The sequence below is a fragment of the Staurois parvus genome, unplaced genomic scaffold (assembly GCF_062004578.1).
Source record: "Staurois parvus isolate SC_StPar_1 unplaced genomic scaffold, SC_StPar_1.0 ptg000354l, whole genome shotgun sequence".
Classification (NCBI taxonomy): domain Eukaryota; kingdom Metazoa; phylum Chordata; class Amphibia; order Anura; family Ranidae; genus Staurois; species Staurois parvus.
The window spans coordinates 1,110,162-1,134,758 of record NW_028318150.1 but is presented as its reverse complement, the minus strand read 5'-3'; the positions used below and the strand labels follow the sequence as shown (position 1 = coordinate 1,134,758).

Below are 24,597 nucleotides of genomic sequence, written 5' to 3'. Positions count from 1 at the left end.
AACCTAGGTAACAAGACAATTTGATAATTCTAATAACACCCAGAGGTGGCGTGCTGTATAGACAGTTGTGAGATTTGGGCTGCTAAGTAATATTTGCATATATTGGGGACTCCTTGGTCTCCTTGCAATTTAGGTGTGTAAAGGGTAGTTCTGGGAACTCTAGAGACTTTATGGGCCCAGATAAAGAGGAGGATTCTGCTCTGTAAAAGGCAAAGAAAATAGGAGGGAACCTTTCTGGTTTTGAATCGTTTTGTAAGGCGTCAGCTTCCACTAAAGGTGCCCTCTCTCAGATTTATTTATCAATCATATGGCTGAACCTCTACTTGCTTATTGTGTGCAATGGAATATGGAGCTTCAGACAGAAATTTCTGCTGAGGATTGGGGGCCTATGAGGCAAGCATCTTCCCAGTGCTCTCGTAACCTACCGACATTCAAGAACTCCTATAAAGTAATTTCGAGATGGTATTTTACCCCAGCTCGATTAGCTAAATTTATACCAGATTATGACTCTCTGTGTTTTTGGGGCTGCTCTCTAGAGGGTACAATGCTCCACATTTGGTGGACCTGTCCAGTGGCCTGCCACTTGTGGACTAGGGTTTATAATCTTATTTATTCAGTTACGTCCGTTAACCTTAAAAAAGACCCTATTGAAGCCTTACTTTTTAAGCCACTTCGTGGCCTACCACGCAGACCCCGCTCACTGGTCAATATTTTTTTATGGCTACTAAGCAGACTATTACCGGCTCTTGGAAGTCCCCCACTTTGCAAATTGTGAAGGTCAGGTCCAGGATCCAAGGCTTCTTTATCAATGAAAAATGTTTTTGTTTTACCACGAAGTTCACAAATCTATGATGTGTTGGGTTTTGCCTCTCCAATCCCCTTATGTGGGGAACGTGCCTCTCCCGGCTCTCCCCTCCAGGCGAACTTCTTTTCTTTGCTGACCTGTCTTTCTTCTCTCTGTTCTTTTCTTCTCCTTTTTTTTTTTCTGTCTTTTCTGGACCACAGGTTGCAGGAAGGAAAATCGATGGATTTCCCCATCATCACTGTCAGTAGCTATTGTGTTCTCCCGGCGGGGAGCTGCTGGCAATAATCGCATGTAAAAATCTGACATGATGGTTGTACCCGAGTCGTACAATTATTAACTTGGGTACAATCTGCCTGTCCATAAATGGTTTGAATCTCAGTCCCTGCTGAACCAGCTGAGATTTGAACCATCTATGGCCAGCTTAAGTTTAGCTGGACCAAACTGTGGTGGCCAGTGTGTGTGTGTCAATTCTGAGCTGTAAAGCTGGATGCTGCAACACAAAGATTGTCAGTGCTATAGAAGCCTTTTAGTGGGCTGCTGCTACTCCCAAAGATGAACATAACCTGCAATCAGGGACTTGTTCAGGACATGGATTAAAAGAATGTAAATATTCAGAGCATGCACTTTAATTTCAGAACATCAGCACTGTAATGGGAATACAAACAATAATTATTTTTTGACAATAAATCAACAATCACTAGCTCTCTGCTCATAGAGTACTGAGAACTGAGTGATTAGCTGTGTTTGATCACTCAGTTCTCAGTGTTAGAGCCAGTGGGGGACAGATCAGACTTATGCTGCATCTACCTAGGTAAGTATGATTACTAAAAAAAAGCCTAAACTTCTCTGTTAAAGGCATTTTTTTAAAACCACCTCAATACTGGGCACTTTAACCCCCTTCCTACCCAGGCCAATTTTCAGCTTTCAGCGCTGTTGCACTTTGAATGACAATTGCGCGATCATACAGCATTGTATCCATATGACATTTTTATAATTTTTTTTCACGCATATAGAGCTTTCTTTTGCTGGTATTTAATCACCACTGGGTTTTTTATTTATTGCTAAATTAACCAAAAAAGGCCAAAAATTGGGGGGGAACGTGTTTCTTTTGCAAATAAATAATCTTTCTTCATAAATTTAGGCCAAAATGTATTCTCCTACATTTCTTTGGTAAATATAACCCAAATCAGTGTATATTTTTTAGTCTGCGGGAAAGTTATAGAGTCCACAAACTACGGTATATCTGTAAAATTGATCAATCCTGATGTACTGATGGTCTCATTTCTTGAGACCCAAAAATGTTAAGACAATACAAATATCACCCAAATTAACCCTTTTTGGAAAGTAGACAGTCAAAGGTACTTAGTAAGAGGCATATTGAGTTTTTTTGAAGTTGTAATTTTTTGGAAAATGAAAAAATTTTAAAAAATATATTTTTTCACAATTTATTTTTAACCACCAGTACAACGTTGTAATATAACTGCTGTGGGGGTGATCAGGGACACTGACTGGTGCCAGTATGCAAAAAAAAATTCTAATTTTTTTTTAATTTTTAAAATATTTTTTTCTTTATTAAGCATAATTTTTTTAAAGTTTTTTTTAACATACTGTGACCAGAGCAATACAGTGTTACCATAGCAACACTGTACTATTCTGGGGAGGTGATCAGGATTTTTTTTGTGCACAATACGATTGCTTGTATCTGTGAATGTCACTGTTTTAAACAATCACTTTTCTGAATTAAATCAATTTATTCAGTATTTACTATTGTTTTTAGCTGTGATTGGCCACAGCTGATCACATGGTACAGATGGACAGTGATTGGTCCTGTCTGTACCATGTGATCACTGTGATCAATCACATAGATTACCGCAATAGTACACAATGTATGGCATGAATGAACGCTATCCATTGTGTACAATTGTCATGTGATCTGCTGCAATTGGTTACATCAATCACATGGTACAAGCTGCGGCCAGTACACAGATCAGTCATCCACTGGTGGGCATACCGGGTGACAGATCGCGCAACAGCACAACCTCTGGGTCTCATGCAAGGCATGTCCTTAGCAGGATGTCATATGACATCCACCAGGAAAGGTTAATGTCCCATCTGACCATCATTTGACAATAGGCCGAATTGAAACTGGTTAAAAAAAAGCAAACAACTATGTCATACTTACCTACTCTGTGCAGTGGTTTTGCACAAAGCAGCCCTGATCCTCCCCTTCTTGGGTCCCTTGTCCATGCTCCTGGCCCCTCCTGGGTCACCTAAGCAGGCTTGCTCCCAAGCCGCTGCTCCACATGTCTATTCAGACACAGAGCCACTGCTCAGCCCCACCCTCTTTCTCCTCATTGGCTTACCGGCTATGATTGACAGCAGCGGGAGCCAATGTCTCCCACTGCTGTCTCAGACAATGATGAGGGAGAGCCAAGGCTCTCATATAAATATCGCTGGATCATGAAGGGGTTCAGGTAAGTATTGGGAGGGCTGGGGGGCTGCTGCACACAGCATTTTTTTTTCTTTATGCATAAAAATGCATGCAGGTAAAACCTTGAACCTTTACAGCCACTTTAAAGCAAAACTATATTGTGTGAGAGGGTAGGGCCCCCAGGAGCTTTTTCCAGAATGTGTAAGTATACACAGCATATTTGCACCTTATGGCACATTTATCTTGCAAAATTACCCCCATCCAGTGGTGTGATGTTTACATTCCCTCTCATTGCCGACACTTTCATCAATTGGTCTAATTTTGTGTTCTTAGTCTTCGGCCATCTTGATTGGTCAGGCTGGGATGACATAAATTCCATGCACGGGAGTTGCTTTGTCCTAGCATAAAATCATGCCAAGACTGTACACAGAGTTGCCCACATGGTGTTGGAACAAGATAATGTTGAAAGGCTGAGAAAATACATACCTGTCAGTATTTAAACAAATTTTGCTTAAAAAAGCATTTTTTAAATGACAGCCTTAGTCCTGTTTATAAATAAAGAAAAATATGTACAAAACCACTATACACTCCTCTTATAGCAGACCTTCAGTCCAGCTCCATTACCCCCCTCCTTCAGCACTGTTCAGCAAAGTTTTTGAACTTCCCCAATTAGCATCTTTGCACATGCACAGGGAACTCAGCCTATGCCCAGTTGGTCGGGGAAACCCAAGCATGCCAGGGTATGTAAATTTTTGATCAGAGCTATTCTTTGGCCAAAATGTCATAATTCCTGCCAGGGTATGCAAACTATTGAGCACAACTGTATTTTATATGTACACTTATTCCAAAAAAAAGGTGCATACCATGGCAGAAATGGGGACATTTTGGCATTTATATTGAAAATATGACTGATCGTGCCAAAACATTGTCTTTTATTGAAGGATAGAGATCATATGAAGCCGTTTATTATCAGATAGCTGTTTGACTCCTTTTTAAAGCATAATGATAGCATAAATCCCCCAAATGGCCATGATCAAAAGTTTACATACTCGGGAATGTTTGGCCTTAGTACAGACACACAAGGTGACACACACAAGTAAAATGGCAATTAAAGGTTCATTTCCAACATCTGTGGCTTTTTAAAATGCAATTTGTGTCTGTGTATAAATAGTCAATGAGTTTGTTAGCTCTTACGTGGAAGCACTGAACAGGCTAGATACTGAGCCATGGAGAGCAGAAAATAACTGTCAAACGGCCTGCGTAACAAGGTAATGGAACTTTATAAAGATAAAAAGGATATAAAAAGATATCAAAAGTCTTGAATGTGTCAGTCAGTACTGTTCAAACCCTTATTAATAAGTGGAAAATATGGGGATCTCTTGATACCAAGCCAAGGTCAGGTAGAAAGATTGCACCCACTGCCAGAAAAATTGTTTGTGATACAAGTAAAAATCCACAGAAATACAAAATGCTCTGGAAAAAGATGGTGTGATTGTTTTTAAGGAGTACAATACGGCAATACTTGAACAAAAATGTGCTGCATGGTCGAATTGACAGAGGCCTTTACTGCACCAGTGCCACAAAAAAAAACCCAGTGAGGCATGTCAAGGTGTTGTCAGGCATATAGTATCTAGGCTTTTGCAAGATTATTGAAAGCCAAAGATCTGTTGAAGGCTACACAAACATTTCTCCTGCACTGAAGGTTCCCAAGAGCACAGTGGCCTGCATAATTCTCAAATGGAAGACGTTTGGCACAACCAGGACTCTTCAGTCCTTTAGTGAAGCAGGCCTTTCCTAGGTCTGTGCCTTGCAATAATCCTGTGTCTGAGCTCTGCAGGCAGTTCCTTTGACCTTATGGCTTTTTTTTCTGATACAGTAGGAATTGTCATCTGTGAGTCCTTATACAGAGAGGTGTGTGCCTTTCCAAATCATGTCCAATCAATTTAAATTTCCACAGGTGGACTCCAGTCAAGGTGTAGCAACACCTCATCAGTGAGCAAGAGAAATAGGAGACACCTGAGCTAAATTGTTTTTGCAAAGGGTCTGAATACTTATGCCATTGTGATATTCAGTTTTTTTTGTCTTTATAAATTTGCAAATATTTCTAAAATTCTGTTTTCACTTCGTCAATATGGGGTACTAATTGTAGATTAATGAGAAAAAATGATTACAAGTGGTTGTAAAGGCTCAAGGTTTATTACCTTCATGCATTCTATGCATGAAGGTAAAAAACATTCTGTGTGCAGCAGCTCCCGCCCAGCTTCCCCAGTACTTACCTGAGCCCAGTCGCAATCCAGCGATGTGCATGAGAGCCTCGGCTGTCCCAGATCACACCCTCCTCTTTGGCTGAGACAGCATTGAGAGTTATTGGGGGAATGTTTACTATCCTAGTATTTTAGGGCCTCAAGAAATGAGGTGGGCCGTCAGTACATCAGAAGTGATCAATTTTCAAATATACTATATATACCATACTTTGCATTCGCAATAGCTTTCATACAAGCTTTCAATGAATAAACACTTATTGGGATTTTGTTTTTACCAAAGACATGTAGCAGAATACACTATGACTAAATTTGATTTTATTGGATATGTTTTTTTCAACATTTTTGATCTTTTTTCATTTATATTGCAAAAAATAAAAAACCCAGTGGTGCTCAAGTACCACCAAAAGAAAGCTGTATTTGTGTGAAAAAAAATTATATAAATTTCATTTGGGTACAGTGTTGCATGACTATGCAATTTACAGTTAAAATAGTGCAGTGCTGAATAGCAAAAAAATTCTCTGGTAATGAAGGGGGTAAAATCTTCTGGAGCTCAAGTGGTTAATGATTGCAATTATTATTATAACCTTTTTCAATAAATGTGATCTTTTTTTTAGTACTACAAAAAGATGGAGAAGATAGAGTAAACCCTATGACCTTTTGGAAAACTATTGAAACTATTGACGCATTGGACACTTCCCTTTAGTATCAACCCAACAAAAAAATCAATTTAAAGTGTATAATAATGTCTACACACAGTTCTTTTTGTTGTTGCTGTTATAATATAATTATATAATCAAATGAGTTCACCAAAATGTTTGTTGATGTTATAAGGATGATAAGAATAAGACAACAATACACTATGTACCAGATATTACTCACAACTGTAGATACAAAGGCCACACTTTTCTTTTCTTATGCTTATGAATGTAAAATAAGCAGGCAGACTAGAAAGTGTTTAGAGGTCATTGATGCCTAGATGCCCATGCAAAAATTAGCAGCACCAGTATGTGTTGGTTAACTGTACAATAATTCAGTCACACATCTGCCTATCTACATAATGTTTGCATTGTTTTTAATCAATGCTTGTAAAGGCACCTCTATTTTTTTTTTTTAAATAATAAATGTGTTATATTTACCTGCTGTATGCAGTGGTTTTGCACAGAGCAGTTCTGAATCTCCTCTTCTGCAGTCCTGTGCTGGCTCTCTAGGCTCCTCCTCTACTCCCAGTACCCCCATAGTAAGCCGCTTGCTATGGGAACACTTGTGTGGGCTTGATCCCCAGCTGTTCTGTGTGCTTCTATAGACACATACAGCATGGCTTGGCCCCGCTCCCTCCTCACGGCTTTGACTGACAGCAGCAGGAGGCAAAGGCTCCCACTGCTCTCAACCTTAATTAGGAGAATGCATTAAGGTAAAAAACGTTAGCCTTGTATTTGATATTGGTAATTGTGTTTTAACCTCCTTAGCGGTATTCCGGAGTGTAGCTCGGGGTAAACTTTGAGTACCAAGAGCGGTAACCCCGAGCTACACTCGGGCTTACCATGCAGCGTTGCTCAGGGAGTCCCTGCAGCACTTACCTTGTCCTTCGCTCCCACGTTGTGTCCCCTGCAGCGTCCCCAGCCATCTCCTCCGGCCGATGCCGGCATCTGACTTCCGTGTTCCCTGTGACGTCGGGACATACGGGCGCCGGAACCTTCGGCTAATTTTAAATTTTTTAAAAATGTCATTTTTTTAAAAATGATTATTACATAGTAAAACATTGCTGTTTCAATGCATTTCACATACATTTTGTCCCTACTGCTTTGTCCTGTGCCCTGCCTGCATTTTGACTGTTCTTTCTGCCTGGAAACTTAGAAAAGTCCATGGCGTCCAAAAAGCGTCCCTTTACGTCAAAAGCGGTTTTAGACCAGCTAGAGAACAGCGATAGTAAATCAGAACCACTTGCAGAATTGAGTGAGAATGATTCGTGGGGAAATTCGTCATCAGACACTGAAAACGATTTTGCGACTTTGCTCAGCGAATTTGCCTCTGTATTTCAAATTTCAGTGTTTTTGGTTTGATTATATTATTGAATTCAATTTATTAATATTATATTATTATTTTTTATGATTATTTATTACATTATAATTTATGATTTTGTGTTTCAAATTTTATCCTACACGGGAAACTAGACTCTTGTTCGTACAGATTTCAGTGAGTTATTCCTAAAAATTACAGCCTACAATAAAAAACTACATATTTCCATGCAAACAAATGGTACCACTTTCAGCACAAAAAATCGGAAATAATCATACCGCCGAGGAGGTTAATAGCCTGCAGATATTTTTTTGTATTATTAAGCTTACAAATTGACATAAAAAATGTGAAACAGTTACAGTTAATAGATTATTCAAAAATGTTTAAATCGCTTAATTTTTGACTGCTTCCTTTAGGGTACCTCTCTCTGCGTTAGGCACAATGACAGCTGAGCCAACAGGCTTTGGTAAAAAGAGCTATGTGTTCTATGTGGTTGGCTGTCATAGTGATCACAAAGCTAGATACAGTGCTGATTGGTTTGCTATCCCTGTATCTTACAGAGCAGCTGTCAGATACAAGGTGATCACAGAACAAGTGGAAGGAACAGATGTTCTGCCATAGGACTTTCATTAACCTTCTCTCAGCACAGGGCATGGTGCTGAGGAATGTAGATAACACCGGTTGCAGGCAAGAATTGGTTAAAATGTAATTGGATATATTTTCAATAAGCCAATATTTGTCCTATTATTGAAGTGTTTATCTTAAAAGTGTTTTTTACATGCTTGATTTTCCTTATTATTTCTTATTATTATTGCATTAAATATAAAGAGTTATGAATTAGCCACTAAAGAAAGTGTATGTTAGCTGCCTGCCTAACCATTGGGATATGATATCAGCCACAGAGAATGTATTGTTTTCAATGAGTTGTACAGCTCTAGACCTAAATTGTGAGGAGGAACAGTAACGTAAAACCACTGGGGTTGATTTACTAAAACTGGAGAGTGCAAAATCTGGTTCAGCTCTGCATAGAAACCAATCCGATTCCAGGTTTTTTGTTGTCAAAGGTTAAATGAACAAGTTAAAGTTAAAAGCTGATTGGCTACCATGCACCGCTGCACCAGATTTTTGCACTCTCCAGTTTTAGTAAATCAACCCCATTGTTTAATACTGCAAAGCAGTATATCTAAGCTTATGTATTTAATGAGTAAATAAGACCCCCCCCTTATAAACATAGACTCTAAACAGAAAAAGCAGAAAAGAATTTGAATAATTTGATAAGATTATTTACAATAGTGTAATTGTTTTTGCATATACAGTATACAATGGGGAAAATATTGTTTTGACCCCATGCAAATTTTGTACGTTTGCCCACTTACAAAAAAATTAAGGGTCTATATTTTTTATCATAGGTGTACAGTATTTTAAATGATAGAGACAGAATATCAATCAATCAAAAAAAAAAAGAAATGCATGATACAAACATTATAAATTGAGTTGCAGTTCAGTGAGTAAAATACGTATTTGATCCCCAAGCAAAACATGACTTCGTACTTGGTGGAGTAACCCTTTTTGGCCAGCACAGAGGTAAGATATTTCTTGTAGTTAGTTACCAGATTTCCACACATATCACAAGGAGGTTTTGATTGACTCTTATTTACAAATCTTCTCTAAATCCTTAAGGTTTCTTGTCTGTCGCTTGGTAACTCAAAGTTTCAGCTTCCTCCATACATCTTCTATAGGATTAAGGTGTAGAGACTGGCTAGACCACTCTTCTTGAGCCACTCCTTTGTTGCCTTGGCAGTATGTTTTGGGTCATTGTCATACTGGAAGACCTATCCACGACCCATCTTCAGTGTTCTGGCTGAGGGAAGAAGGTTCTCATCTAAGATTTTACTATACATGGCCCCATCCATTGGCCCCTCAATGCAGCAAAGTTGGCCTGTACTTTTATCAGAGAAACAACCTCAAAACATAATGTTTCTACCTCCATGCTTGACTGTAGGGATGGAGTTCTTAGGGTCATAGTCAGCATTTTTCTTCCTCCAAACACGGTGAGTCGAGTTAATGCCAAAAGGCTCAATTTTGGTCTCATCTGACCATAGCACTTTCTCCCAATCCTTCTCTGAATCATTTAGATGTTCATTGGCAAACTTCAGACAGGCCTGTACATTTGCCTTCCTGAGGAGGGGGACTTTGCGGGTGCTGCGGGATATCAGTCCATGGTGGCGTATTGTGTTATCAGTGGTTTGTTTGGTGACTGTGGTCCCAAATGCCTTGAGATCAATCACAAGCTCCTCCCATGTAGATCTGGGCTGATCTCTCACTTTTCTCATGATCATCCTTACCCCATGAGGCAAAATCTTGCATGAAGCTCCAGACCGAGGGCGATTGATGGTTATTTTGTATTTCTTCCATTTGCAAATATTCGCTTCAACAGTTGTCTCCTTTTCAGCTTCTTGCTGATGGTCTTGTAGCCCATTCCAGCCTTGAGTAGGTCAACAATCTTGTCCCTGACATCCTTTGACAGCTCTTTGGTTTTGATCCATGGTGGTGAGGTTTGAATAGAAGAAAAAGATTCTGTGGACAAGTGTCTTTTATACACAAAATGAGTTGTTAGGAGCACCTTCTTAAATTGACAGGACTAATCTGTGTACCACATGAGCATATAGCCAGTCTGTGGGAGCCACAATTATTGCTCGTTGGTAGGGGATCAAAAACATTTTACTCACTGAACTGTAACTCAATTTATAACATTTGTATCATGTGTTTTTCTGGATTTTTGGTTGATATTCTGTCTCTATCATTTAAAATATATCTATGATAAAAAATTATAGACCCTTCCTTTCTTTGTAAGTGGGCAAACTTACAAAATCTGCAGGGGATCAAATTATTTTCCCCTCTGTATGTCTAGAAAAAAAAAGCTGGGGAAAGAATAGGCACAAATGCATGGCATGGATAACTCTTCTGCTTGAACATACTTGTGACTCACTAGACAGCTGAACTGTCCTCTGAATTTGTGTAAATTGCAATTAGATGATGATGATGATTTAATGCAGCAGTGACTTTTATATTGAATATGTTTTTCCTAATGTTTTCTAATATTATGATATGATCATCATCATTATAATTCTGTCTATAATACAAAAACACAATTATTTAATTAATTTAGCACTTTGTACTTTTTTTTAGATATCATGATCAACAGGATGTAACTAGCAACTTTCTTGGAGCAATGTGGTTAATTTCAATTACTTTTCTATCAATTGGATATGGGGACATGGTACCGAACACATACTGTGGAAAAGGAGTTTGTTTACTTACTGGAATTATGGTAAGAAGACATTTAATCACTATGACTTTTCTTGAACTTGATTGAGCATTGATGAAACATTGATGAATGAGATTGGTTGTTCTCTTCTCTACCGTATATTTCCTGCAACTCTTTGCCTTAAGTTACTGAAAATGCAGAAAGTAAGCACCAGTTCTCAGATTCTTCCAAAGCATAGTATTTTTGTATAAGTTTGACTATTGTTTAGCCCTTTGCTTTTAAAATGCAAACTGCATGTTTGTTGTAATAATAAGAACATTTGGAAAACGGGGAATTTGTCAGGTTGTTCTACTGAGCAAAGAAAGAGGGCCTGTTCATCCAAAGATAATTTTTCTAGTGTAGGTTGAGTAAAATTACTGGGCACTAGTTGTGAGAATCCCACTGCCAGCTCTTGTTTTCCCTCTACTCTACCTGTGTGCATCCAGCTGCATTCAGCATGCTGTAAAAGAGTGAAATAAAATGACCACAGTAGGAGAACCTATCGGAGGGATATTAGAAACTGCTGGGTAATTCAACCCAATTTCACTTTTGGGTAGGCTGAACCTTTATGACATAGATTGATGCCTCCCAAAAGTTAGGTGCCTGGTGTGCCTAAAAATATATTTCTAGTGGTAACTAACATTTTTAGCCTTTTCTAATAATTTTAAAGTGTTTATAATGTTTATTCTAATATTGGAAGGAGTGGGGAAGGATTAGAACCTCTACCAGTTTTTTATTGCTGTATCTGTCTGGAGAGTCATCCACTCTATTTGTCTTAGTGGACATGACAGAATTAATGAGCACCCAAAATTTAGATTTTTCACCAAAAGCGAAGTAGAAGGAGAATCTTCCAATTCAAACACCTGTTTTGTTTTTGACAACTGTCTATGGTTTCTTTTACATTGGAAAGACTTTCTGTTGTTTCTCCAAGACAGAGGTGAAGGAACCCCCCCTTCCCATGGGACAACAATGATAATAAAAATCTGACAAGTTTCAACCAACCCTTACTCTGTCTAAAACAAACAAGAAAGTTTTGGTTGTAGTTATGCTTGACAAGAAACACATTTTTCAATCTGCTGATTTGAGGTTTTGACTGGTTCTTGATTTATACTTACTGCAGGTTCTCCCCTACTTTAAATAAATACATTTATTGGTACTGTAAACTATTAATGGTTGGGATTTGACTTCAACTGATGCTGCTCTGAATAACCCATTCCATATCCGAGAAAGTGGAAAACTAACAAATCACCATACTGAACATTAGGACGTGCATTTTTATTTTACTTTTTCTTATTTTAGCACCACTTTAAAATAAAAAAAAAATTCTTCTCATTAACACAAAGAATGTAGGTGCATACTTAATAAAAATCAATAGAAATCAGTGGGCAATGCAGTACCAACATCATGAGATGCTACAGCCTACATCTGTTCTAATTCAACATGAAGTTAAGTTATTGTTTCCTGAACACTCTTGTGGGCCAAACCATTTGGTTCAGTGCGAATTTTGCACAGAGTGGAAGTGAGTTATCCACATGTTTGAACCGTGCAGAAAACCCCTTTTTAGTGTCTCAGCCCATGACACCCTATCTCTTTATCAATGCATTGTGCCTAAGATCATATTACAGACTAACAGAGCTATAGTGATCTCTTTGACATAAAGCAAAAGATTATGTTGTTACTACTGTTATTCTCCACTACTGAACAACAGTGGGAAGGCTTTCCATAACTATCCTTATTCCTTGAAAAAGAAAAGGTGGTCATCTCTAGCTATACATACAAACCTACAAGGTTCATAGGTTTAGTGTGAGCTATTTCTATAGTCAATTGTGAATTTCAGTAATATATTCATATGGCTCAAACTCATGTTTTTTTCCCATAGATGTTTTAAATTAATGCAAATAACCATTATGTGTATATAAAGACAAAACTTTTCTCACTTTAGGATTTAGAATTATGGAATAGTTAAAAAACATAAGCAAAACTAAAGTCGGGGACAGACAGCAATAAAAAATGGCATTGGTTTTAACATTTTCTCACTCTATCCAACACTTAAAAATTGTGCTTTATAAACATTTTAAATCCTATAAAGGTTGCAATTCCAGAAAATCACTAATAGTTACATTTATAATATAATGGTAGTCCATGAGCATAAATTCGAATGAATCCTGGCATTGAAATTCCAAGCTGGTGTTAGACTGACATTTTTCAATCTTTAAACTTGTGCAAGGTTCATCTATAGACCTGTTTGTTAATTTACAAATGATGAGAAACCTTTATGTATGGAAAGCTTCCATTTTTATTTGATCAGCTTTGTTAGCTTTCACCTGCTGTGTTTAAAGCTAATAGCACTGAAGCAGAATGCTAAATAACAAATTATGACTATAGTTATTCCTAAACAGCTCTTTGTTCAGTATATTTTTTTTTCTGCCACTGAAAATAGACAATAGCCGATTGTTCCCCCCTTATAACCAGGTGAGCCATTGCTTCCATTGTTTCCTTGAAGCCTAGGGCTACAGGCTTTTCTGCTATCCTGGTTTTCAGGCATGATAAGCTAAAACCCATGGCAGCTAAACAGAAACATTTTTACCTTATAGTAAACTGCCAAACATCAAAATAGCGTAAAAGGTTTTTGCCTTAAAAAACCCCCCCAAAAAATAGAGGTGAGGTCAGGAGTTGCACTCATATTAAACGGAGATGCTAAGAATTTTTTCTTTCAAAGTTAGATATTTATTTGTTATACATCAAAGTAAAACTCCATCGATGCCTTTCCCTGCACTATAATTGCCACTTCCTTAGGATAGATGTACAGGACACTAAGTAGAAAATAAAAGTGAACTGAAGTAAAAATAAGAAAGTATGACATAGTGCATAGCATAAAAATATTTATTAATATTTACTTTATAATAGTCACTGTTTGAGATGTTGAATATATAGATTAAAAGATAAAGTGATTATATTGTGTTAAACGTTCTATTTATAAATGTTGTTATGCAAAAATAAGACTATTATGCAAAAATAAAAAAGATTTTGACCCATGATGATTATTATATCTTCACTCTGGAACATAATAGTTTACATGATATGTAGACTAATAAGCTAATAAGTACATAGTATATGGAATATATAAAAAAAAAATAAGAAAAATGTTTCTTATTAGGGCTGTGATTAATACTCATGATTAATATTTATACAGTAGGAATGAAATAATAGTAGATGATAGTTCATAACATTATAATGCTTTTTTATATTATTTTAGATTTATATATTTTGGCAAATTAATGTAATTATCCAAGGGTTAGTCATAGGGAAGACTGAATATGACGTTTAAGTAAGTAAATGGAGAGGTAGGAATTGTTCAAACATAAATCAAATGAAAAAGCTGTGGCTTTCCTGATTGACATCCAATGTCTTTGTTTTGCTGTGTTTCGCCTTTATGTATGCTTACCTCCATTGCACGTACCACTACTAGCCCCTGTGTGGGCGAATTTATTGCTTACCTGTTTTTGTTAAAAACAAGTAAACATTATTGAAATAGAAAAGGCTGTGGCTGCCCTGAGTGGGAGATACCAAATATTATAGCAGAAAGCTTTTGACTAATGAAAAACTGCAAGTCAACAAAAATGTATAATGGACTGCGTGAGAGATATACATATTGTACTGGTATCTCTTATGTATTGGGCACATTACACACAGTAATGTGTTGTGGTGCACTGTGTAAAAAATGGAATGGGCTGCATTAATGCATTGCACTTAACACAGGACATAACATATATTTATATATATATGTTTAACACCCTGCATGGGGCCCTGTAGGCCTAAATGGGCCCTAAAAATTTACTGCATGAGAGTGCACATTGGATTGAATTTTAAAGGTCTGAGAGGGATGGAGTAAGAATGAGAAAAAACTAAAGCTTTAAGCAGACTAAAATATTTTCATATTTTCGAGCAATTGCTGATAGTTTAGATTTCCTTTAATTTTTTTGTATGTGTATAACCTTTTTACTATTGGAGTATGGAAAGTTTTGAAAGAATTTAAATTACTTTAATCACTAAGGTTTAAAACTAGTGGTCTAAATCATTCTTCTATAGTTTTTGTGATTTTATTGAGGCAATCTGGATGGAGATTTTTTTTGTGATACTCACTATCAAGTAAGATTCCTAAGCTTTTAATCTTCTGTATATGTTGTGTTGTTCTGGGGCTTTAATATATTCTGTGGGTGTAATAATGAGGTTCAGATTTCTTGTTTCAAGAAACCTTTTGTATTATTACATCTATGTTGGTCAGAATGTTGTCCAGAAAGCATTTTTGTTGTGGAGTTTCCCTTTTTTGTTTTTAGTTTACTGGGTAATTATAATTTTTGCCCTTCAGAATGCATATCTCAATCTCATGGATATAGTTTAATTTAGATATGGATATTGCAAGAGAGTATGTCTGTGAGGCTGTAATGTCCTCTTTATTTTCCTGTAGCATATGTTGGGTTTTTTTTACTCATATTACTGTAGTGTATGTTGGATTCTTTTTTACTCTTATTTTACTGTAATGTATGGAATAGTTAATCTTTTCTTTAAGATCACAAAAAAGAAGCTTTTCTCTATTTGAATTCAAGGCTTTGATTTTAGAAGTTTAAGACCAAGGTCGATGGATAATGTTTCTCTTTAATTTTTTTTTTACTGGCACTCCCTGCACTAATAAGAATAATTTTTCATACTAATTTTTAAATTTTTATTCTATATATTAAACACTGAATTTATTAGTCTATATATCATGTAACCCATGTGTTCTAATGTATCTCTTAGGAGTCATATACATGAGATAAAAATAATAAAAATGTAAGTGATGATTTAATAATCATTATAAATCTAATTATTCATATAATCTTTTTTTATTATTGCATAGTAGCTTTATATTCATGGAGCAACATTTATACTATGAAATAAAGAGCAAAATGTAGCGCTTGTTCTCACACAATTAGCATAAATATTAGAACATTAAATGAAAGTCCTTAAAGTCCTTAAAGGACTAAAATGGTGACTAAATCTTCCGTAAATCACATGACCGGAAAAAAGAGTGATGAATTGCCCAAAAGAGGAAAAAAAGAGATCCTCCACCAACACCATACACAGCCTCTTACCAGAGGATAAGACCATAGGTAATATTGTTTACACAGCATTTGCAGACGGTCAGTGGAAAGATAGGATCATATATCTTCTTCTCCTAGAGGTACCTCCACAGCTCACACCACAGAAGTTATACTCCAAAATAATTGCCACAGAATGGTGATGGAAATGTAAGACTATAAGGGTTCTCCTCCAAAAAGCAACTCCAAGGTTTATTACTCAACAGTTATAATTCAATAATCTGCATCAGATTGTTAATTTGGTGGAGCTGGTGGAGCTACATCCTCTGGCGTCATCACACCAGGTACTGCAGCCATTTTGTTGGTTGGAAACAATAGCAAACCCATATGTGCTTTCTGCTGTTTGTCTGTAAACATTGAATTACCATGATACTATGCCATGAGGAGCTTTTCTTCTCTTTTTCATGCAAATTAACATTCTGAGGTGGTTTACTGAATTATAACACTTGAGCTATAAACCTTGGAGTTGCTTTTTGGAGGAGAAGCCTTATGGTCTTACATTTCCATCACCATTCTGTGGAGATTATTTTGGAGTATAACCTCTGTGGTGTGAGCTGTGGAGGTACCTCTAGGACGGGTGTCGGCAACCCGCGGCTCCGGAGCCGCATGCGGCTCTTTTACACCTTTCCTGCGGCTCCGGAGCACACTGCCCACCAGGTGACAGGCAATAGGGTCGGCAAGCCGCGGCTCTTTTAATGCAGCTCTTCTATGTGCCGGGCGCCCGCTCCCCTCCCTCCTCCAAACATTGGCTGTCAGGATGTAGGCGGGGCAGCGTGACAAACTCCTCTCCTCTCACAGTCCGCCCTGAAGACCAGAACGGCGCGGGAACACAGCTAGAGGAACGCGCGGAGCAAAGGTAAGTGAATTGACACAGGGGGGATGAATTACTATAGGGGGGATGAATTACTATGAGGGATGAATTACTATATGGGGGATGAATTACTATGGGGGATGAATTACTATATGGGGGATGTATTACTATATGGGGGATGAATTACTATATGGGGGATGAATTACTATAGGGGGGATGAAATACTATAGGGGGGATGAAATACTATAGGGGGGATGAATTACTATATGGGGGATGAATTACTATATGGGGGATGAATTACTATGGGGGATGTATTACTATATGGGGGATGAATTACTATATGGGGGATGAATTACTATATGGGGGATGAATTACTATGGGGGATGAATTAATTACTATATGGGGGATGAATTACTATGGGGGATGAATTACTATATGGGGGATGAATTACTATATGGGGGATGAATTACTATGGGGGATGAATTACTATATGGGGGATGAATTACTATGGGGGATGAATTACTATGGGGGATAAATTACTATAGGGGGGATGAATTACTATAGGGGGGATGAATTACTATATGGGGGATGAATTACTATATGGGGGATGAATTACTATAGGGGGGATGAATTGCTATATGGGGGATGAATTACTATGGGGGGATGAATTACTATATGGGGGATGAATTACTATGGGGGATGAATTACTATATGGGGGATGTATTTTCAGTTTTAAAAATGTTTCTCTCAAATTAAATTTCAATCGTGGTTTTGGCGAGATTTGGCTCAGTTGAAAAAAAAGGTTGCCCACCACTGACCTAAGGCTATGATTGTGATTATGATGATACACTGTGGCCCTGGTTAACCCTTTGCTTACTGGGCCCTTAAACCCCCTTCATGACCAGAGCGCTTTTCGCAATATATGCAGTGTCGGATTTGTTTTAAATGTTGCAATGGTTTTGCGGCTCCCAGTCTTTTTTTCCCTCTCGGAAACGGGTCCAAGTGGCTCTTTATGTCTTAAAGGTTGCAGACCCCTGCTCTAGGAGGAGAATATATATGATCCTATCTTTCCATTGACCATCTGCAAATGCTGTGTAAGACCACATGGCCTGTGGTTTTATCCTGTGGTAAGAGGCTGTGTATGGTGTTGGTGGAGGATCTTTTCTTTCCCTCTTTTGGGCAATTCATCACCCTTTTTCCGGTCATGTGATTTACGGAAGATTTAGTCACCATTTTAGGACTTTTTCCTTTAAGGACTTTTTATTTAATGTTCTAATATTTATGCTAATTGTGAGAGAACAAGGGTTACATTTTGCTCTTTATTTCATTTTACCATTGTTGCCGTCAATTTTATGTTAGCTGCTTTATTTTTCTCCACAGAGACATTTAGCGCAGATTTATATAATTATATTTTAAACATTTATACTAACTAGAATTACATTGATCATACTACTACACTTATATGGATCTCTCCCATGGCATCTTATCACCATTTTTTTCTCCCCCTGAACAGTGACTGCAGCTGAAGGGTGCTTTAGGGCTTTAAGAAAGCAGCTCAGAGTTTGCCAAATGCTTTGTAAGACCTTGCTAAAACTGGGGGATTTTTTTTTTACTTACATTTACCAGCAAAGATTAAAGCTGCACTATAGGCAGATATAAAAGACAGACGTTATTGCACCTCTTAATCATTATTACAGCCTTAAATGTATTTATCATGTTGTATAATTACCTGATTTTAACCTGGTGTCTCTAGACGTCCCTGTACAGAGGGCTAATCAGTTCATGTTGCTGACAAGAACCATAGCTTCTTGATAGGAAGTGAAAGCAGAGTGACAAAGAGGTGAGCTCACTGTTCTGCTTCTCCTTTCACTGTCCAATACCAAGCTGGCTCAGGTCCAGGAAAACCTGCGCTCAAAGAAGTGGCTTGAATGATGCTGGTTGTCAGGCTGAGGGCATCTAGTGGCAAAAATAAAGTACCACAGGGATTATCTCTGGATTGAAGCTGAATATTGCAGCAAAAGATGGTTTTGTTATTAAATCTTTTAATAGGCCGCTAATTTTGCTGATATTTTTGTCTGAAGTTCTGCTTTGAAAAATATTTTTGTATTTAGCGCCTAAAATAGAAACTGCTGATTCTACATTGGTTAATTGCATTGCATTTAATGTAGATGACTTCTCCTTTTTGCTATGTTCTACTACACTTGATCTTGCTTCACCTGTGAAAGACCTGCATAATGATGAAAATTGCACTAAAATCTATGCCTAGCCTCTTGGCTTAGAGTTCTGTGTGATAAGCAGAAAATTAGCATCAAGGGCTATATATTGTCTGTGGGTAATTTTCAAAATGTCTCTGATTTCCAGGCACATCCATAGTTTTGTGTTTGTTTGTGAAACACTTGAGTCCTTGAAATGTTCTAGTTTCAAGTCTGATGAAATACTGTATATAACCAGATATATTTCAAATGAATAATCATGCTATAACAGCGCATTACATTAACTGAACTGCATATGACAAGCAGAGCAAAAAGATTGCTCCTGGAATGTATTTTACAATGTAGGTATGTACAGTGACATATTTGGATTTTTTTTTTTGGAAAGCACAGTTTATTTTATTATTATTTTTTTTAATAAGTGTTTAACCACTTCCCGACCACCCTATAGCAGAACTACTGCTACAGGGTGTGAAGGCTGCACAAAATCACATATATATATATGTGATTTTGCATTTCCGGGTAGGTAGGGGGTGTGCACGTGCTGCCCTTGGCAGCTACAGCTGCTGGGTCCCGGCTGGAGATTCCCCGCCGGCACCCAGCGCTCACCGAGGAACAGTGGAAACAACACAGAACTCTCCCCTGTCAGTACCGATGTCACATACCTGATTGGAGACTGAAATGACAAGATCGGCCTCATTTGTGTCACTAGCCCTGACCCCACTGGAAGTGGAACAGAGGGTGTCCAGGGACCGGGGGGACAAGAGCTCCAGCAGATGTTGTTTGCAGCTCTTGCAGCTGGAGACTTTGGAAGACTGATGAACCTCCGATTCAGGCACAGTGGTAACATGCAGAGCTGGTATGGTAGATCGCCAGGTGTGCACCAGAGCAAGGCAGGAAGCTGGTATGGGAGACAAGGGCAATGTCATAGGAATAGCCGGGGTCATCAACAGGTGGACAGAGAGGTACCAAATCATAAGCAAGCCAAAGTCAGGAATAAGTATCAAGCAGGAGAGTAATCAGTCAGGTCAGGAACAAGCCGGGTCAGCAACAAGGAAATCACACAGGAACAAGGAGGAACGGGGAACAGCTGAAGACCAGTCAGCACTCAGCACAGGCAGAGGCACCTTTTAAATAGTCCGTCTGGCGCCAATCTTTGCCATGCGTGTGCAGGGTCACGCATTTCTGTGCACATGCGCACATCTATTCGCCAGCCATCTCACGGGAATTCCCTTACAACCGACATGCTGCTTTGTATTGCTAAGCATAGCAGAGCAGTATGTCTCCCTAGTAAAACACACACAGCACACATAGTAAAACAGTACACAGTTAACCCTTTGATCACCCCAGATGTTAACCCCTTCCTGCTCAGTGCCATTAGTACAGTGTCAGTGCTTTTTATTAGCATTAATCACTGTATTAGTGTCACTGCGGATATCAGTGGCAGGTAGTCAGTTCCTTCCAGTGTCAGAATACCCACCGCAGTCCTATAGTCTTGCTATAAGTCACTGATTGCCACCATTACTAGTATAAAAAAAAATTAAAATTCCAGTAAATTAAACCAATTAATTTACACATATTGGGATATTTTTTTTAGCAAAGACATGTAGCAGAATACATTTTGGCCTAAATTTATGACGAAATTTGAGTTGGATATGTTTTGTAGCAAAAAGTAAAAAATGTTTTGTTTTTTTTTCAAAATTGTTGGTCTTTTTTTGTTTGTAGCGCAGAAAGTTAAAAACGCACAGGCAATCAAATACAATCAAAACAAAGCTCTGTTTGTTGGAAAAAAGAACAAAAGTTTAATTTGGGTGCAGCGCTGCATGACCACGCAGTTGTTAGTTAAAGTAACGCAGAGCCGTATCGCAAAAAATGGCCTGGTCAGGAAGGGGGGTAAATCCTCTGGAGGGCAAGTGATTAATAGATATTTCAATGCAATGGGTACAAAAAAGATGTTCCCTTTTATTAGTGTCATCTGTAATTTTACACCATGTGCATTTTAGCAGGGAAATGAAGACTGTAGCTATAGGGCTGGGCCCTGGGTCTTTTCATAACTTGGCAAAACTCCTTATAACAGTATATGACAAGTGCATTTATGTGTGTCAGCGTGAAGCATGTACGTACATTAACTCCTGCCCTTAGTCACTGGGACACTTGATGCGTGTTTGTACATCATCCATTGACAGATGCCACCTAACAGCCACACAACAGCTGAAAGAGATATTGGCTTCAGTACAGGGCAATATATTGCCTGTGTCTGATCTGCTTTCCATGGGAAATACGATACTGATGTACTGATTGGGAATTCCTCTAGATCAGACAGAAGGAATAGAATATGATTAGAAACAAATGAAGCATTCATTGTTGATTGTAGGCAGGATACAATAGGATAAGGATTACAGAATGAGGCTGCAGGAAGAAAAGTAGAGGAAATGATAGTGAAAGCAGGGCAAAGATGATACACACACCGTTGTTGATAGATGTTTTCACTCCCCAGATCAAGTATTCATAAAACAACCTTATCATATTTCCTATAGCTTTTAGTTATTCTAGAACCTGTCAACTCTCTGGGCTGTAACACTAATCAACATGTCTATATACAAACAACCCACAGACAGCTCTGAGCTCCAGGTTTCAACACCCTCCCAATGAAGGGCATCTAAATCACAACGGCAGAAGCCATACAAAGTACAGACAGAGGATCATCAGGGAAATAACATCTGCCTTAAACCCATATGTCCATTTGTTACAGAGATATACTATAAAATCTGTCATCTGATATAAAAAGTCAGCACAATCCTTCCTAAAAAGAAAAGATTAAAGATTAAAACATGACATGCTGTAAAACTGTTGTATGTGTTACTGTATACAGTCTTGTGAAAAAAACAAAAACATATACATGTTCATTGCAATTTATTCACACAGTGTGGGCTTTAACTTATTTTTATGGAACGTTAGACTGTGTGGAGCATGGAGACACCCCATCAGCTGCAATCCTCCTATAAATAACATGAGGTGTATTGTGCTAACTTTGAAATACTTTGCATAGTAAAAACACATAACATTTAAACAAAATAGTTCTCATAGAGTAGTTTATGGGTATGCCACAGTATCAGAGTTGGCCAATTAGTGAATTTCAGGAGCACAGTTCCAAACACAGTTATTGCAGGGAGATCTCTACTCAGATAGGTCCATTCCTTTTGGGAATATTCACCTGAACTGGAAATTGAAACACAACAGTAGAGCTTCCAGAGTATTTACTAACTAATCTGTTATGTCTTAGGGTCTAGTAAAGGGATCATTTAGTAAAGTAAATTTATATTCATCTGTCAAGGGGATCCACAAATCAAATTCTTGTGCATGTAAAGGCTTTTACTGTTTTCCTGTTTACTTCAGCATTCCTTTTGTTCTCCCTAAGATGTGACATTAGGGATCAAATTGCATCCAGTCTCATCTTGAAGTGTATTTAAATTCATTGAATCCTTTAGGTCTTTTACCCATTTGTAAACAATAATAAACACTGGCCAGCAGCACAATGCTTGTTTAATGCCAATTGCATTGCTTTAATATTCACAACCAATACAACCAATTTATTTATGAAAAACAGAGAATTTTGTAAGAAAATTAAGTTAGGTGATTTCCAACTTGTGTGTGTGTTTTTGTAGGGTTGCAAAGATGAAGCCATTCTTCCAGTCACTATGCTTGCTTCTGCAGACATCACTGACACTCGGGGCCGACATCAGGGGGAGACAGCCAATACATAAGTATGGGGCTTGGGCATTTCAAGGGGCCCGGACTCTGTACCCCAACCAGGGCTGTCTTTAACGAGGGGCAGCTGCCCTGGGCAGCTACTGTCAGAAGGACTGGCTGCCAGGATGCAGAGGAGGTTGGAGTGGTGGGCAGATCCCAGGTGTGTTGAGGGAGCAGTTGGGGCCCACTGTCAGGCAGGCTCCGGTCAGGAACTTCAGTGTTCGTCGGGCTGTGTGGGGTGGGTCAGACCAGGGTTTGCCAGCCAAGGACCTTGTGGAGAGAGAAGAAGATGAGGAGGAAGTCAGGGTGCAGGAGCCCCTCCACTCTTTGTTGCAGCTGTCGCCGAATATCCTCGTGTAGATGAGACACAGGCTGAACTACCCCTCCTGGCAACCAGATCTTCTCCACTGACACCATCTGGAGGAGCTGCTGCAGGACAGGTGAGAGCAGGGAGGACTGGTCTGGTGCTTCCCAAGGTGTGTGTGTGTGTGAACACACAGGGAGTTACACTGCTGCCCCCCTCCTGTGACAATACCCCCTCCTATCCTGCTACCCCCTACTGTCCTGCTGCCCCCACCTGTCCTACTGCCTTTCCCCTGTGACACTCTCACTCTCTTGTCATACTGCCCCCCTCCTGTTCCACTGCCCCGCACCTGCCCTGCTGCTTCCCTCCTGTCCCACTGTCCTCCTCCTGTGACACTGCCCCTTCCTGCCTGCTGCCCCCCACCTGTTCCGCTGCCCTACCTGTCCCACTGCCCCTCTCCTGTGACACTGTCCCCCTCTAGTCCCGCTGCCCCCCTCCTGTCCCAGTGCCCTACTCCTGTCCCACTGCCCCCCACCTGTCCCACTGCCTCCCTTCTGTCCTGCTGCTCCCCACCTGTCCCACTGCCCCTTTTATCCCGCTGCCCCATCTTGTCACGCTGCCCCCTCCACCTGTTCCGCTGCCTCCACCTGTCCCATTGCCCCTCCCCCCACATATCCCACTACCCACCTCCTGTCTCATTGCCCCCCCTCACCTGTCACACTGCCCCCTTCTTGTCACACTCCCCCCTCCTGTCCTGCTGTCCCCCTCCTGTCCTGCTACCCCCACCTGTCTCACTGCCCCCCAGATGTCCCACTGTTCCTCTCCTGTAGTGGGAGGAGAGGGGACTGGAGGAGCAGAATATGAGATGGAGGAGATGGGACTGAAGGAGGAGGGCATTGAATGGAGGAGATTTGACTGGAGGAGAAGGATATGGGATGGAGAAGATGGGACTGGAGGAAGAAGACATGGGATGGAGGAGATGGGACTGGAGGAAGTCATGAGGTGGAGGATATAGGACTAGAGGAGGAAGAGAACATAGGATGGAGGAAGAGGACATGGATGGAGGACATGAGACTAGACAAGGAGGACATAGAAAGGAGAAGGCATAGGATGGGCCTTTGTGGCATGGCCAGTGCGTGGATTTGGTTGGATGGCCAGTGGGCTGGCCCTGAGGAATGTTGGTGGTCAGGCCCAGGGGGCCCAGGCCTAAGCTATTTAAGGGACCTCAAAATTTATGATGGCTGCCCTGCTGACAGAGCAATCTGCTCACTTATTACCTCACGCCATTTCTGCGTAACCTAGCAGCAATACGCTAGAATAATTATGATTGTGCTTGTCTCTTAGATCCTAAATGTTGAAATTTCATTGTTGTGAGGGAGCAGAAGGGATGTGCTTTAGGTGAAAAGTTGAACATTGAAACTGGACCTTTTTGGTGGCAACTAACCTGAAAAAAGCCCTACCTGCTGGGTTATCATTACATATGCTTTGTACTTTGTAGATTGTTCATAATACAATGGGATAGATGTTTTCTGAGAATACTATTATAGAACTAATATCAGCA

General features: G+C 39.3%; 1 protein-coding gene across 1 annotated transcript in view; it reads left to right on the top strand.

Moving 5' to 3' along the window:
- KCNN2 (potassium calcium-activated channel subfamily N member 2) overlaps positions 1–24,597 on the top strand; it is a 210,983-nt gene that overhangs the window by 131,687 nt on the left and 54,699 nt on the right. The window contains exon 4 of the mRNA XM_089684727.1: positions 10,706–10,847. Coding sequence (XP_089540853.1) covers positions 10,706–10,847 — 142 coding nt within the window. The remainder of the gene's footprint in view (positions 1–10,705; positions 10,848–24,597) is intronic.